Below are 15,396 nucleotides of genomic sequence, written 5' to 3'. Positions count from 1 at the left end.
CATAGCGTTTCATTTTAGAACAGTAACATGAGTTAGCAGGTACTATCATAAAACTGTTTTAGTCTGTTTTACCTTTTTAGAGGTAGTGTATTCTTTAAATTTTTGTTGATTTGCGAAATAGAAGAATTACCCCCTGAAGGAAATTCAGTGTTGTTCATTTCCTTTAAACGAATAAAATATAAAATAACATTAATATTATTCTTGAATTACGAATACCTACAATCTCCTATATGAATGCAGACAATTCAAACCACATACAAAAACATCAAAATATAACATTCATTTTGTAGTAGATCTGAAAAGATATGTCAAATGCGCTATTTTAGGAACGTTTAATTATACAATTAAACAATATTTATTATTACATGTTGGTATTAAGATAAACTTCATTAAGGTCAAAGTATTGTTTGTACCTAATAGTATACAGGGTGGGACAGTAACTATTAGCACCTCAGATATCTTCGAAACTATAAGTTTCACAGAAATGTTTGCTAAAGTAAATTGCACAGTACGAAGGGCGCTATTGGGTGGCGATAATAGTTTTTTTGCAGTTGGAGGTACTTCGGACATTTCAAGGTCACATCCATTTTTTTAAATGGATCAGTATGTTTTTGCTTCCGTATCACGATAGAGGATGTTAAAACGAGTTCAACGACCTATTACACAAGGTCATCGAAGGTCATAGAAAGTAGAGAAAGGCGATAATACTTATGGTTTTGGTAGTAAATGAAACATACGTATTGTCAACAGTAGAGGAATGCGTAATGCTTACCGTTTACTTCACTGAGAATAAACACTGCTTGAAGGACACTTTAATAGTTTGCAGAGTAAGATAAACATCATAAGATTAGTATCGATAAATCGGTCGATCCCGCACGATGTATCCGTTTGAAGAGCAGCTTGATATGCTTCTTATTTATGGCGAATGCCAACAAAATTCTGTAAGGGCTACAAACTTGTATGCTGAACGATATCCACATCGGTCTCAGCCTTCGCGTCAAACATTTAAAAATGTGTATGATAAACTTAGGCAAACCGGTAGTTTAAGTGTTCGTAAAAGTGAACGCCAGAAACGAGTAATTAACGAAGAAATGGAAATCGGTGTGCTCTAGAAATTCTCATATTATTTGGCGACAAATTGAACGCGAATCTGGCATTAGTAGGAGGAGCGTACTTCGCATTTTGCACCGTCACATCACGTTAGTCTTCACCAAGAATTGCATGGGAACGACTTCATGAATCGCGTTGTGTTTTCTCGATGGGCTATACGTCAGATTCAAAACAATGAGCTTTTTTTTAATACCGTCTTATTTACTGATCAAGCAACATTCGCAAATCACGGGAATGTTAATTTGCATAACGTGCATTTATGGGCAGCGGAAAATCCACATTGGCTGCGACAGGTTGAACATCAAAAACAATGGTCTGTGAATGTATGGTAAGGTATCATAGGTGATCAAATTATTGGACCTTATTTTATCAATGGAAATTTCAATGGCAACGTCTATGCTAATTTTATTAAGGATACATTGGGTCTTTTGCCAGAAGAGTTACCTTTATTTACACGACAAACCATGTGGTATCAACATGATGGATGCCCAGCACATTATTCATCGATTGCGCGAAGGGAACTCGATGAAAAATTTCGAATCCAATATCGTGGGCAGCTCGTTCACCAGACATAACACCTTTAGATTTCTTTCTGTGGGGAACACTGAAAGAGAAAGTGTACAAAGAAGTACCAACTACATCTCACGATATACAACAGCGAATTATTGCAGCCTGTGCATCAATAAGTTCTGACGCTGTAAGACTTGCAAGTCAATCAATCGTAAAAAGAATCCAACGGTGCATTGACAGTGATGGTCATCATTTCGAACACCTACTATAAACATGTTTCATTTACTACCAAAACCGTAAGTATTATCGCCTTTCTCTACTTTCTATGACCTTCGATGACCTTGTGTAATAGATCGTTGAACTCGTTTTAAGATCCTCTATCGTGATACGGAAGCAAAAACATACCGATCCATTAAAAAAAATGGATGTGACCTTGAAATGTCCGAAGTACCTCCAGCTGCAAAAAAACTATTATCGCCACCCAATAGCGCCCTTCGTACTGTGCAATTTACTTTAGCAAACATTTCTGTGAAACTTATAGTTTCCAAGATATCTGAGGTGCTAATAGTTACTGCCCCCACCCTGTATACATACATCGCAATATGAAAAGAAAAAATTTACTTTTGCTTACAAGAATAATATAATCTAATAGGATAATAGGAACTTTAATTTTACTTATGCTTTACCACTGTATAAGGTGAAAGTATTGTTTATTTCTAATAGTATGTAGATACATCACAGTATGAAAAGAGAAATTTACTTTTGCTTACATCAACAATATAATCTAATAATAACAGGAACCTTAATTTTACTTATTCTGTATCGCTGTAACATTATCGTCGCTTTCATCTTCATCATAGCCATAGATACTATAGAAATTCTCTGAAGTTTTAATGACTTCCTGATTGTCTTTTGCCTCAGATTTCAAATTTTCATAAGCAATAGTAAATCTTCTTCTAGTACGAATTTGCTTTGTTTGTCGATACAATGTAGCTGCTATTCTGGGATTTAAACAGGTGGTTTTTTCTTCATTTAATTTCTGAGGAGGAATAGTTTTTTCAACTTCGTTTTCTTTAGAGATCTTTAAAGAATTGTTATTCTTTAACTCTGAAATATTTATTTTTGTTTCAAAGGTATTTTGTCAAATCACAGATGTATTCATTTCTTCTTTATCTTCGCATAGAGAAACATTTTTCAAATTCACGGAACAATTAGATTTTTCGTTAAAAGTATTATTCAAAATGTTTTCTTCAGATTCTTTTTTCCGTCCGAACATTTTCCATATTTTCCTCCATGGAAACTTTTTCCAATTTAGAAATTATCTTATTATAGCAAATCCTGTTTGCAATAGTATTCAAAGAATTTGAATCAGATAATGCTTTAATAACTTTCTTAGGAACTCTTAAAAGTGTTTCTAATTCCTGTTAAAGAAAAGATAAATATGATATTGCTAAAGAATATCATAAATATCATAAATGCAATTGTAAAAAATAATGAAAAGTAGTATATACTTACTGGTTGTTTAACACTAGTAATATTATTGTTGATCTTGTTGTGGTCAACAAGTTTAGCAACTCTTTCTCGTTCACGTTGTTTATATTTCTTCTTTTCTGCCTTTGGCTTAACCATTCCCGCCCTCACTACATTTTTTTCTTCAGATGCAACCAATGGATCGTACGTAGGATTATTCTAAGATGTATAATTATTTTCAGTAAGAGTTACACAGGTAATCTCTATATGCTAAATACAAATTTGTATTCCTTAAACAATAAATGACTAAAAATGTTTTTACAGTAATTTCATAGAAATAATAATACATCTAAAATTTTGTTAATATTAGAAAAAATTAAAAGTTGAAACAAATTTGATAATTTTAAAAATTGTTTAAAAGGTAAGAATTTGTGTAGAAATTAAAATATAAGTAACAATAAAGTAAAACTTTGATTACATACTTCAAACCAGTTCTCGCCATTCATTGTACTTTCAGTACTTTTCATACTGCACGCGCTTTCTAAAGAAATTGTTCCAAGTTTCATTTTTGGTTCCAACGACTGTTGATAACATTTTATACTTCTACTATTTTCGCACTCTTTAAGATGATTCTAAACATAAATAAGAAAGAAAAAATGAACAGAATAGAAAGTAGAAAAGGGGCAATAGAAGCATTTCTTCAGAAACTGGAAAAGAAGAAAACAAGCAAGAGAGAACAAAGGAGGAGAAAAAGAAATGGGGAATAGGAGGAGAGACAAAGAAAGAAATGGAAAGAATCTCGGCACGCAAAGTAGCTGAAACATTTTGAGAAAAAGAAAGAGATGTGCAAAAATTCAAATTTCAGAGAAAAAAGAAACCGGAGATATACAATTCACCTCGTAATTCTGTGGATCCACTATATGTGAAGCATCAAAAATGCATACAAGTTTGTTACCCTCTGGATAATTCTTCGCACATTTAACTAAATGTGTTTGCAGTCTACCACGTATAATGCGATGTGACTTGTCATATGGACATTGCGTATAATCTCCAAAATAATTCATTTTTCTGAAAAAGTAAATAAAATAGAGCTCTATTTGATGTACTGATTCAGCAACCAAAGATAACAAAAAAGTTTATATAAACGCACAGTGAAAGTATTCAAGGGTAATTATCTTCAAATAAAATGTCTTTGGCTATAATTTGTGGCCGGTGACATCACACAGACATAATATGACTCATTCGGAATGCGGCTTCACGCCGAGCGCAACATGGTCGCTTTTCCCGCTCTCGCAGCTAGAGTGAGAGGGAAGTCCCTACAGACTCAAAGGGTTGGTGGTACTCGAGAGGAAAAGAAATTAGAGGCTTCCATTTCCTTCTATAAAACTATACAGGGTGTTCGGCCACTCCTGGGAAAAATTTTAATGGGAGATTCTAGAGGCGAAAATAAGACGAAAATCAAGAATATCAATCTCCTGACTAAGGCTTCGTTAAAAAGTTATTAAGAATTAAACTCAAAAATTTCAAATCGTTCTGAAAAAATTATTTTTGGTTGTAGGGGTCAATTATAAGCATTTTTGGTGAATAGATATACCCCTGAATTCCTACCCACTTTGAAGAAAAAAAATCGGGTAGATGCAGAGATGCCAGAAAAGCACCGAAGGTGCTTTCTCACACTATGCCAGATCACGCATACGTGAGCTCGTGTAGTTCCGGAAAATCGACAAAGGCAAACTGACACATGCCCTCTTTCTCGATTATTCCGAAGTTGCCTGAAGTAATTTCGGACCGCCTCGTGGGAGTCGAGAGAGAAAGGCTCACATTTGCCTTCTCGCTCTTAACAACTGAAATCCGACCTTCCGTCTACGGCATACGATTTGGAATCTCGAGCCGTGATTTTCGACTGCCCAGGCATTTTTACTTTCCGACCTATGTAGGCGCACATAAGTAAAGTACCCATAATGGAAAAAAAATTTTGTAAAATTTATTTTACGGAAATACACGTTTTAAGACCCCCTGATCATATTTTAATTATTGAAAAAAAAGAAATTTTTTTTTATTATTCCTATGTATGAGTGTACATATGTATATTATTAATACGATTGAGTATAAATGGCTGAATGAATTTAAATGGAACTTTACATTTAAGTTTTATGTTCTCATTTCAAAGTCCGATTAGTCTTTGACTATAATCAGCCCATGGATAATAATTATTATATCTCTTGTTTCATAGTTGTTCCGATACATAGGCGTAATTTATAAAAGATCTTTTAAGTGTTTCATATAAATCTTGGGAAGAATTCAATTTTATGTAAAAAAAATTAAATAAACTTTTTCTTTATCTTCTCTAGAGAAGAAAAACTTAAATGAAATCTTATACATTATATGCTTACTTAAATCGCATTGAAAACGAATACCACAAATGTTTTAGAATAATGTGCAAAATGGTTTTACTCGCAAAGGGTTAATTGAGAAATAAATGCTTGGTAATTAAAAACAGCAGTAAGCAGCTTAACCGGCTGGGATTTTCGCTAAAACAAATTGAAAACTCGGTTCTAACAAGGGAAAGTTGGAATGGTACCCGGTTTTGGGTTAAGTTTCACTGCAAGATATTATTAAAGTTATTACAGCTACTTATCTTCAAAAATAGAACCAAATTCACCAATAAGTAATATGGTGTGAATGATGGGGTGTTTAGCTGTAAGTTCGAGCTTCTTTTGCTCTGCAGGTTCGAATCCTGCTAAAAGAAATGTTTTTTTTTTAATTCTATTTTAATCGTACACTAAATGTGACATTATATTTTTGTCTGATCTTGGAATATTTTTTTTTAAAGTTGAATTTACCAATTACATTTAACATGTGTTATTTTCAATATATGAAGTACATGAATCTGGTATTTTTCGTAAAAACAGTCAAAACATACAAATTTTAAACACCACATACATCTAATGAAAATTCTGTTCTCACAGAAATTACAAAATTTTGTATTTAACTCTGATGGAAAGGCCGCTTCATTTACATTGATATAATGTGAATGATTTTCGAATTTCGATTTACTTGTACCTCGTACTTTTTACCTTATACTTCAGGTAAAAAGGGATATAACTGGCTAAAACAGTTTTATGATACCTGTAGTACCTGCTAACTCATGTTACTGTTCTAAAATGAAACGCTATGTTTTGTACCTTTAAAAATATTCGACTATGTCCTTTTAAAATTTAAAATCCAACCCATACTTTGTATCATACTGGCAAACGGGATTACTATTCCTTTGTTTTTAAACGGTTTGATGGTGGGGATCTCGTGACTATTGCTCGTATGTACATTAATCAAAAATTAATGTATCTCCGAGCTCTTTTTTCATTACATTAGTTTAAACATTTCAATATTGCACATTGCATAATTAAATAACAATTTTTTACATTTCCCTCCTGATGGAAGAGACCACCACTTTCCCGTGGTTTCCATTGAGTGGTATCGTGCACGCTATTAATTTTTATGGATCGATACAATCATTTTTTTATACAAAATTAAGCCCAATCACACAAATAATATTTAGTTCGTCATAACAAATTGATACGGTTAACTCAAAATATATCGAGGAAAATAATTATTAATTAATTTCCACAACTATTAATTCTACTTTTTTGTTTATGTTATAAAAATAAGAACTCTTCTTATTGAAAAATGCCACAGCGTGCACGATACTGGCAAAGAGTGGACTCTCATTTTAATTTATTAATTTTCAATCTTAAAGAATTTTGATTTTGAAAAATCGTATTATTAATATACATATGTACGTTCATACATGGGAATAATAAAAAAAATTTCTTTTTTTTCAATAATTAAAATATGATCAGGGGGTCTTAAAACGTGTATTTCCGTAAAATAAATTTTACAAAATTTTTTTTCCATTATGGGTACTTTGCTTATGTGCGCCTACATAGGTCGGAAAGTAAAAATGCCTGGGCAGTCGAGAATTACGGCTCAAGATTCCAAATCGTATGCCGTAGACGGGAGGTCGGATTTCAGTTGTTAAGAGCGAGAAGGCAAATGTGAGCCTTTCTCTCTCTCCTCCCACGAGGCGGACCGAAAGTACTTCGGGCAGCTTCGGAATAATCGAGAAAGAGGGCATGTGTCAGTTTGCCTCTGTCGACTTTCCGAAACTCCCTGAACTCATGTACGCGTGATCTGCCATGTGTGGGTGTCGCACCGGGTGCTGAATCTGGCATCTATGGGTAGATGTTGAAAGGGTATAGCCGAATAAGGGGGTCAAATGTGCCCCTGAACCAAATTTGGTATACGATGGATCCATCGATAGAGCATCAGAAAAAAACATTCTGTGCCAAATTTCAACCCTCTATCTTGTTCGGAAGGGTAGTTATGAAGAAAATTCGGATTAACGAATTTGTGCCTATTTCCCCTATTTAATCGGGTACGAAAATTATGAAAAAAATCTGGTGCATTGTGGTTATCGAGATACGTGTTTGAGAATTTTTTCCGATTTTTCGATTCGAAATTCTAGGCATGAAAAATTAAAAACGCAAAAAAAAGCAGAAAACTACCGATTTCGTATCGAAGCTTTCGAGACACTAGATTTATATAATTACTGTAAATGCATATTGTCATTGTTTATGTCCCTGAATTTTTCAAATTTTTTGGCAGGGTGCGCCGTAGTAGCAAAAATCAAAAACCGATTTTTTCGGCGTTTTTCGTGTGAAAAAGTAACTTATACTTTGAATTTTTGTATTCCCTTTAATGGATAACTATATTCTATGGTTTTAAACAATTCTATGTTGAATAGAACGATGATTTAGCAGAAAAAAGATTTTTCAAATCGTTTTAAAAAAATTATTTTCGATTGCAAGAGTCGATCGCAATCATTTTTGGTCATAACACATACCCCCGAATTCCTATGGATTTTCGAGAAAAAAATTCCTTACCGAAAATCTAATTTCAGACCAGAAATCGTTCCCCGAAATTTCATGCGAATGTTTAAGACATCATAACTCTTGAACGGATTGGACGATTTTAATTTTCAAAAACGCAAACGACGCGTATTTAGATGAAGAATATGTAGAAATTGCAAAAATATTCGAAAAGTTGATCCTCGACCCCGTAAACTGAGAAAAACCCAATAAAAATGGTCGAATTTTCAAACAGCCATAACTCGTACAATAGTGAATATATTTAAATGAAACTTTTTTCTGACGTAGAGCTCATGAGCACCTACAAAAAAGTATTACACAACTTTTATGTAGGTAATCAAATAAAATTACTAAAAATCAAAAACACATTTTTAAGAAGAATGGACAGGGGGTAGTAAATAGTAGGTGGTGAAATTTTTCGCCAAAATTAAAAAATTTCAAATCGTTCTGGAAAAATTATTTTCGGTTGCGGGGGGCAATTGCAATCATTTTTTGTGAATAGACATACCCCTGAAAACCTGCCCACTTTCTAGAAAAAAATTCGAGAAGGTGTGAAATTTTTGAGTAAAAAAAAAGACTTTCAAATCGTCTTGGCAAAATTATTTTTAGTTGCAGGGGTCAATTGCAAGCATTTTTGGTCAACAGACATACCCCCGAAATCCTACTCAGTTTCGAGAAAAAAATTCCTTACCGAAAATTTAATTTCTGGCCAGAAATGTCTGCCTGAATTTTCATGCGAATCTTTAAAACGTCATAACTTCTGAACGGATTGGACGATTTTAATGTTTAAAAAAGCAAACTACGCGTATTTTGACGGAGAATATGTAGAAATCGCAAAAATATTCGCAAAGTTGGTTCTTGACCCTGCAAAATGAGAAAAACCCCATAAAAATGGTCCAATTTTCAAACAGCCATAACTCCTACAATTGTGAATATATTTCAATGAAACTTTTTTCTGAAGTAGAGCTCATGGATACCTACAGAAAAGTATTAGACAACTTTTCTGTAGGGCGTCAAACAAAAATACTAAAAATGAAAAAGGAATTTTTAAGAAAAATCGATAGGTGCCTAAATTTTTCGGCGTAAAAAAAAAATTTCAAATCGTTCTGAAAAAATTATTGTCGGTTCCGGAGGTCAATTGCAATCATTTTTGTTGAATACACATACCCCCGAAATCTTGCGCATTTTTTAGAAAAAAATTCAGTACTGTCGGAACTTTAAACGTTAATAACTGTTTAACGAAGCCTTCATCAATAAATTGATATTCTTGATTTTCGTTTTATTTTGGCCTCTAGAATCCACCATTAAAATTTTTCGCAGGGGTGGCCGAACACCCTGTATACATACATACATATAAAGTTGTATAGCTTTCGCCGTATACCTACTTTCTAATAATATGGGAAAATTTTAAAATATGAAAAAATGTAAAAATACTGTAGAATTTTTGCAATGGAGAATTATTGAAGGAAAATGAATTGATTATATCGATATGTATACATATATTGGACACATCCCTCGCAAACACGCCGCAAACAATGAGAAGAAAAATGCCAATTTGTCTTTTTTAAAAACCCTGCAACTGATCTTTGGCTTGCAACTCGTCCTCCTTATTTAGCAATTATTATAAACGTAGACTCATTAAAATTCGTAGAAGTAACAAAGTTATAGTCATTTAAAGGGAAGAGTACCCAGCGGTTAATAATCATATCAGAAATTTTAAATGCGTTTTTCTTGAAACCATTTTTTCGAAACTGGCTGACATAATATCACAAATTCAAATTGATTAATGGATTTGAAATTTATAGAAACATGCCTGCAAATATAAATTAATTGGAAATAAAACCAGTTAATCTACATTCAAAAAAGAAAGGCTTGATGATGAATGGAGAAGACTGAAGGTGATTTTTCAAGTGTTTGAAATAAATTTTACATAATACAATTAACTATAATTTATCCCTATCTTCTGCAATATAGAAAAATTTTATATTGTATATTTAATTTTTATTTTGATTTTAATTTCAAGCTTTAGCCTTTGGATGACTATGTAGGGCAAACAAAACATGCATGCTGTTGCTAGGGGTCGTATCTTTTTATTTCATACGGAACCTCGCGACTCTTTCCGTTGTTACGAGCCAGGGCCGTGCAGCGCGCGTGGCCTGCGAGTGCGTGAGAGAGTATGGAATATGGTATCAATTTGTTAGTTAGGTACACGGACGAACCCGATGCGAAATCGGGGAGCCGCTAGGATAGTTGATAACGAGGACGAACCTGATGCGAAATCAGGGAGCCTCTGGGATGTAGTCATGTACGGACAAACCTGGTGCGAAACCAGGGAGCCGTAGGAGGGTGAAACGTCGTGAACGAACCCGATGCGAAATCGGGGAGTCACTAGGATTCTTGATAACGACGCAGACGAACCCAATGCGAAATCGGGGAGCTGCTAGGAGGTTGGAAGAAACGCAGACGAACTCGATGCGTAATCGAGGAGCTGCTGGGAGGTTGGATAAATCACAGACGAACCTGATGCGAAATCAGGGAGCTGTAGGATGCGGACGAACCTGATGCGTAACCAGGGAGCCGCTAGGATGGTAATAGATTGCGTGGACGAACTCGATGCGTAATCGAGGAGCCACTAGGTTGTAAGAGGTTGTATTTGGATTTGGGGATGTGTTAATTCAACTCGTAACTATGAATTATTAAATATAATATAACCCGAGCGGTAAGGTTATATTATTATGGGAACGTTTAACTAATGATAATCGCTTTATATAATTATGGGTTAAAGAAGTTGGGTAACTCTGATTTGATAATAAAAGTAGATATATTCTTAAATCAACAAATAAAATACAATTGTTTCGTGTATCTTGTGTCGCGATCAAAGAATGATTATATTTACCTAAAAAGATCTTGCGCGGTGTTGACGCACTGGCGATGCGGGGGTATGTCAGTTGAAAGTAATGGCCGCAATAGAATTTATGCCGGTTCACGGATTCTATATGGTATAATATTGATACGACAGGGAACTGTAGCCCGATCTCACAAATACAACTGACTAACAAAAATCGTATACGCGTAACGAGAGTCGTGGAGTTGACACTAAGCGTGACGGTACGATTATGATCCCCCGAGTAATGAAATCACGGGGTTTATATACCAAAAAATCTGTGTGGGGCGGATTCAAAAGTACGTTAAAAATCACCGTGTGCACTATTCTCCGAATTGTATTAATTAACGAGCTGCTCTATTCTCCGAATTGTATTAATTAACGGGCTGCTGCATCGCGACGGAAGTGACCCCCATTTCAAAGGTTAGATAAGTAGCAGGGCGATTTCATAATGCACGCAAGTGGCAAGAAAAATTTGAGGAACGAAACGTTCGATATACGTAACACCGTTATCCAACTAACGCGTTTCGCGTTTTCGATCGCCTCGCTCGCGTTTCTAGAAAACAAAAACCGATCCCCTATTTCGGGGGAACGTCCATGCATCGCGTCCAACCATTGTTGCCGTGGCGAAATCGACTTTTTCACCTTCGCCTTCGAAAAAGATTAAGTAAAAGAGTTTCCTTCGTTGAAAGAAGAAAAATTTTCCAGTCTTTTATTTTAATATGATTGATATCAACGAATCAGTGTTTTTTTTTTAAATTGCTAAACAAAGAGGACAAATAGGACAGTATTTCCAAATTTTTTCAGATTTAAAAATTTAAAATTACATTGAAATTCATTCGGTTGTTTAGACTCAATCGCATAAATAGTATAAATATATGAACGCACGTCCATAAGCATAGGAAAAAAATGTCTTTTTTTTCATAGTTAAAATATGATTAGGGAGTCTTGAAACGTGTATTTCCGTAAAAAAAAATTTTGAAATGTTTTTTACATTATGGTATTTTGCTTATATGCGCATACATACAGTGACTCGCATTAATATTCGGACACCATGCTGTGTGCGAGATTATTGCTCTATATATTTGTTTACACTAGTGTTATTGAACTGTTTTTTTCGTAATATATTAAAACACTTATTGTAGTTAGTAGAAACATAAACTTTATTTATTTCACACACATAATTTTTTGCAAAATACGTGATAAAGTGAAGAATGTCGAAATTTAACATCGCAAAAATATTCGGACACAACAGTTTATTGGCTGTAGTAAGTCGTTGGATCCAGTCGGTTATTTTGCTAGTGTACATTGTTTGTAAACATAACGTCTAGCGTGCATCCAAGAGTCGGTACTGTTATTGACTTCGTTAATAGTAGACGTATTATTAGTGAATATGGGACGAAAAGGCAAAAATACATCCTTTGAAATTCGACAACTGGTTATTTACCACAAAGAAAAGGGAAAATCATATCGAAAAATAGCCAAATTGGTAAATGTAAGCAAGAGTACTGTAGCAGATATCGTACACAGGTATATTCATGAAGATCGAATCGATTCAATTCGGCAAAAGGGACGTCCAAAATTATTAGATTCTCGCGAAGAACGCAAGATTGTTAGAAAAATAAAGAATGATCGTAAAAAAAGTGCTATAAAACTAGCTGCCAAATTATTCCAAGAATCTGGAAAGAAAGTGCATCCCGACACAGTGCGTCGGGTATTAAAAAACCATGGATACAACGGCAGGCTTCCACGAAGAAAACCATACATAAACGAAGTGAATCGTAAGAAACGATTAAATTTTGCTAAAGACTACGTTTCTAAAGACCAAACATGCTGGAACAATGTAATATTTGCGGATGAAAGCAAATTTAATCTTTTTGGGTCAGATGGACGAAGAACGATATGGCGTAAAGTCAACGAAGAATTGAAATTAAAAAATTTGAGAGCAACAGTGAAACACGGCGATGGCAGTGTAATGGCGTGGGGTTGCATCTCAACTGCAGGTGTTGGTGAACTAGTTTTTATCGACGGCATTTTAGATAGGATGAAATATTTAGACTTATTGAAACAAAATTTAATCAAAAGTGCTGTTAATATGAACATACGCAATAGTTTGAAGTTTTATCAGGACAACGATCCTAAGCACAAATCGAGAATCGTTCAGGAATACTTACTATATAACTGTCCTAAAGTGTTACACCCTCCGCCTCAATCGCCAGATTTACATCCTATTGAGAATTTATGGAATCAATTGGATCGTAAAATTCGAACAACACCCATAAAAACAATAAAAGAATTAAAAGAACGTTTATTACAAGAATGGAAATGTATAACACAGGAATATTTAAATAAAATTATAACAAATATGCCCAAACGATTACAGGAAGTAATAAGACAAAAGGGTCAACCTACAAAATATTAATACTGTTCAAAAAATATGTATATTTTATATAAAATTTATGTAAGTTATTCACTGTCCGAATATTTTTGCGATGTTAAATTTCGACATTCTTGACTTTATCACTTATTTTGCAAAAAATTATGTGTGTGAAATAAATAAAGTTTATGTTTCTACTAACTACAATAAGTGTTTTAATATATTACGAAAAAAACAATTCAATAACACTACTGTAAACAAATATATAGAGCAATAATCTCGCACACAGCATGGTGTCCGAATATTAATGCGAGTCACTGTAGGTCGGAAAGTAAAAAATGCCTGGGCAGTCGAGATTCGATATCGCATGCCGTGATGCTAGGTCGAATTTCAGTTGTGTTGAGAGCAAGAAGGGTAGACTCACATTCGCCGCCTTTCTCGAATCCCCGAAGCTATACAAAACGCCAGAACTCATATACAAGGTGGTTGTGCATTGGTGTGTAAGTGGAGGGGTAGTTTCCTTTGGCCACAGGCTTGCCGTCTGATAATACTGCACTGCCAACTCACATGTATTTACGCACACACTATAGCTTTCTGCCCATCAATACTAATTCAGTGAATAGTTTCTCAACTGACCGCCATCCATGAGAAGATGCCGCTAAAATCACCTCCGAATTTTCAGGTCGGTATGGCAGTCAGATTCGGCCGCGAAAGTCCATAAAGTGATTGGTCTACTCGTATACCTCGTCGGTGGTTGGATATTAGTTGTTCAAGAGCGAGAAGGCAAGTGTGAGTCTTCTCTCTCTCCTCCCACGAGACGGTCCGAACTTACTTTGGGCAACTTCGGAGAATCGAGAAAGAGGGCATGCGTCATTTTGCCTTTGTCGGGTTTCCGAAACTCGTCCGAGCTCACGTACGCGCAATTGGGCTTAGTGTGCGAAAGTGGAATGAGGAGTTCCTGGGTCCCCCTATGCGCTGTTTGATAATACTGATTTCGAGTCGCAAATACGATTTTGCCGAGTTATTTTTTAAATCAATAATGTATTACAATTTAAAATAAAAAATAGAGGATTTGCGGTGTCGTATTAATGAGATACATCCTTAGGTATTTTAATAATTTTGAAATTTTTAAATAATCTTAATCGATTGATTACTCCAATAAATTAATCGATTAATGTCTAATTATGGACCGTGCAGCTTTCATTCTGTTAAAAATAATAAAATTTCTGTAATTTCATTTTCTGTCTCACTTGCTCTTGTGTTCATTTCGAAATCTGTTGGTAACGTTGCGAGTGACACGGAAATGGTAATGGGGCTCTAGAGCCCCAGAGAATCGGGCCGAAAAAATACATTAGGTGGTAGGTCTATTTTTATGGGGCTCTAGAGCCCCATTACCATTTTCGTGTCACTCGCAACATTACCAACAGGTTACACATATGAACACAAGAGGAAGTGAGAGAAATTGAAATTACAGAAACCTTCCTGGCCACACATTATATTTTTGCTAAGGAATTTTTTCCTTAAAAATGGTTAGGATTTTGAGGATATGTCTATTGACCAAAAATAATCGTGATTGACCCCTGCAATCGAAAATAATTTTTCCAGAGTAACTTGAAACTTTTCAATATCGCCGAAAAATTTAAGCATCTACCCCCTTGTTGATTTTTCTTAAAAAATCGTTTCCGATTTTTAATAATTTTGTTTGATGCCCTATAGAAAAGTTGTCTAATACTTTTTTTTTAGGTATCCATGAACTCTACTTCAAAAAAAGAAGTTTCATTGAAATATATCCACTATTGTAGGTTATGGTCGTTTGAAAATTACGTTATTTAATCTGTTCCATGCATACAACTCATATGTATTTACACACAACTACAGCTGCTGCCCATAAATACTAATTCAGTGAATAGTTTCTCAACTGACCGCCATCCATGAGTAGAGGCCGCTAAAATCGCTTCCGAATTTTGAGGTCGGTATGGCAGTGAGATTGGGCCATGAAAGTCCATAAAGTGAAATGTCTACTCGTATACCTCATCTGTGCCTCGTCAGTACTCCTACCGCAGACGAGGTATACGAATAGATCTTTCACCTAACGTATTTTTTCGGCCAATTTTTCT

General features: G+C 34.7%; 1 protein-coding gene across 1 annotated transcript; it reads right to left on the bottom strand.

The window, feature by feature from the left end:
- Positions 1 to 2,361: 2,361 nt before the first annotated feature.
- LOC143345109 (uncharacterized) lies at positions 2,362 to 4,312 on the bottom strand. Its single transcript, XM_076771914.1, has 6 exons — positions 4,241 to 4,312; positions 3,987 to 4,158; positions 3,573 to 3,722; positions 3,136 to 3,309; positions 2,895 to 3,041; positions 2,362 to 2,752 (listed from the first exon to the last, which is right to left on the bottom strand). The coding sequence occupies exons 2-6, from the start codon at positions 4,152 to 4,154 to the stop codon at positions 2,429 to 2,431; spliced, it is 963 nt and encodes a 320-aa protein (XP_076628029.1). The 5' UTR covers positions 4,155 to 4,158; positions 4,241 to 4,312; the 3' UTR covers positions 2,362 to 2,428.
- Between the last annotated feature and the right edge of the window lie 11,084 nt (positions 4,313 to 15,396).

Source organism: Colletes latitarsis, chromosome 8 (genome assembly GCF_051014445.1).
Source record: "Colletes latitarsis isolate SP2378_abdomen chromosome 8, iyColLati1, whole genome shotgun sequence".
In the NCBI taxonomy this organism is placed as follows: Eukaryota; Metazoa; Arthropoda; class Insecta; order Hymenoptera; family Colletidae; genus Colletes; species Colletes latitarsis.
Note: the sequence above shows the minus strand (reverse complement) of the source record. Positions and strands in the feature narration are given on the sequence as shown.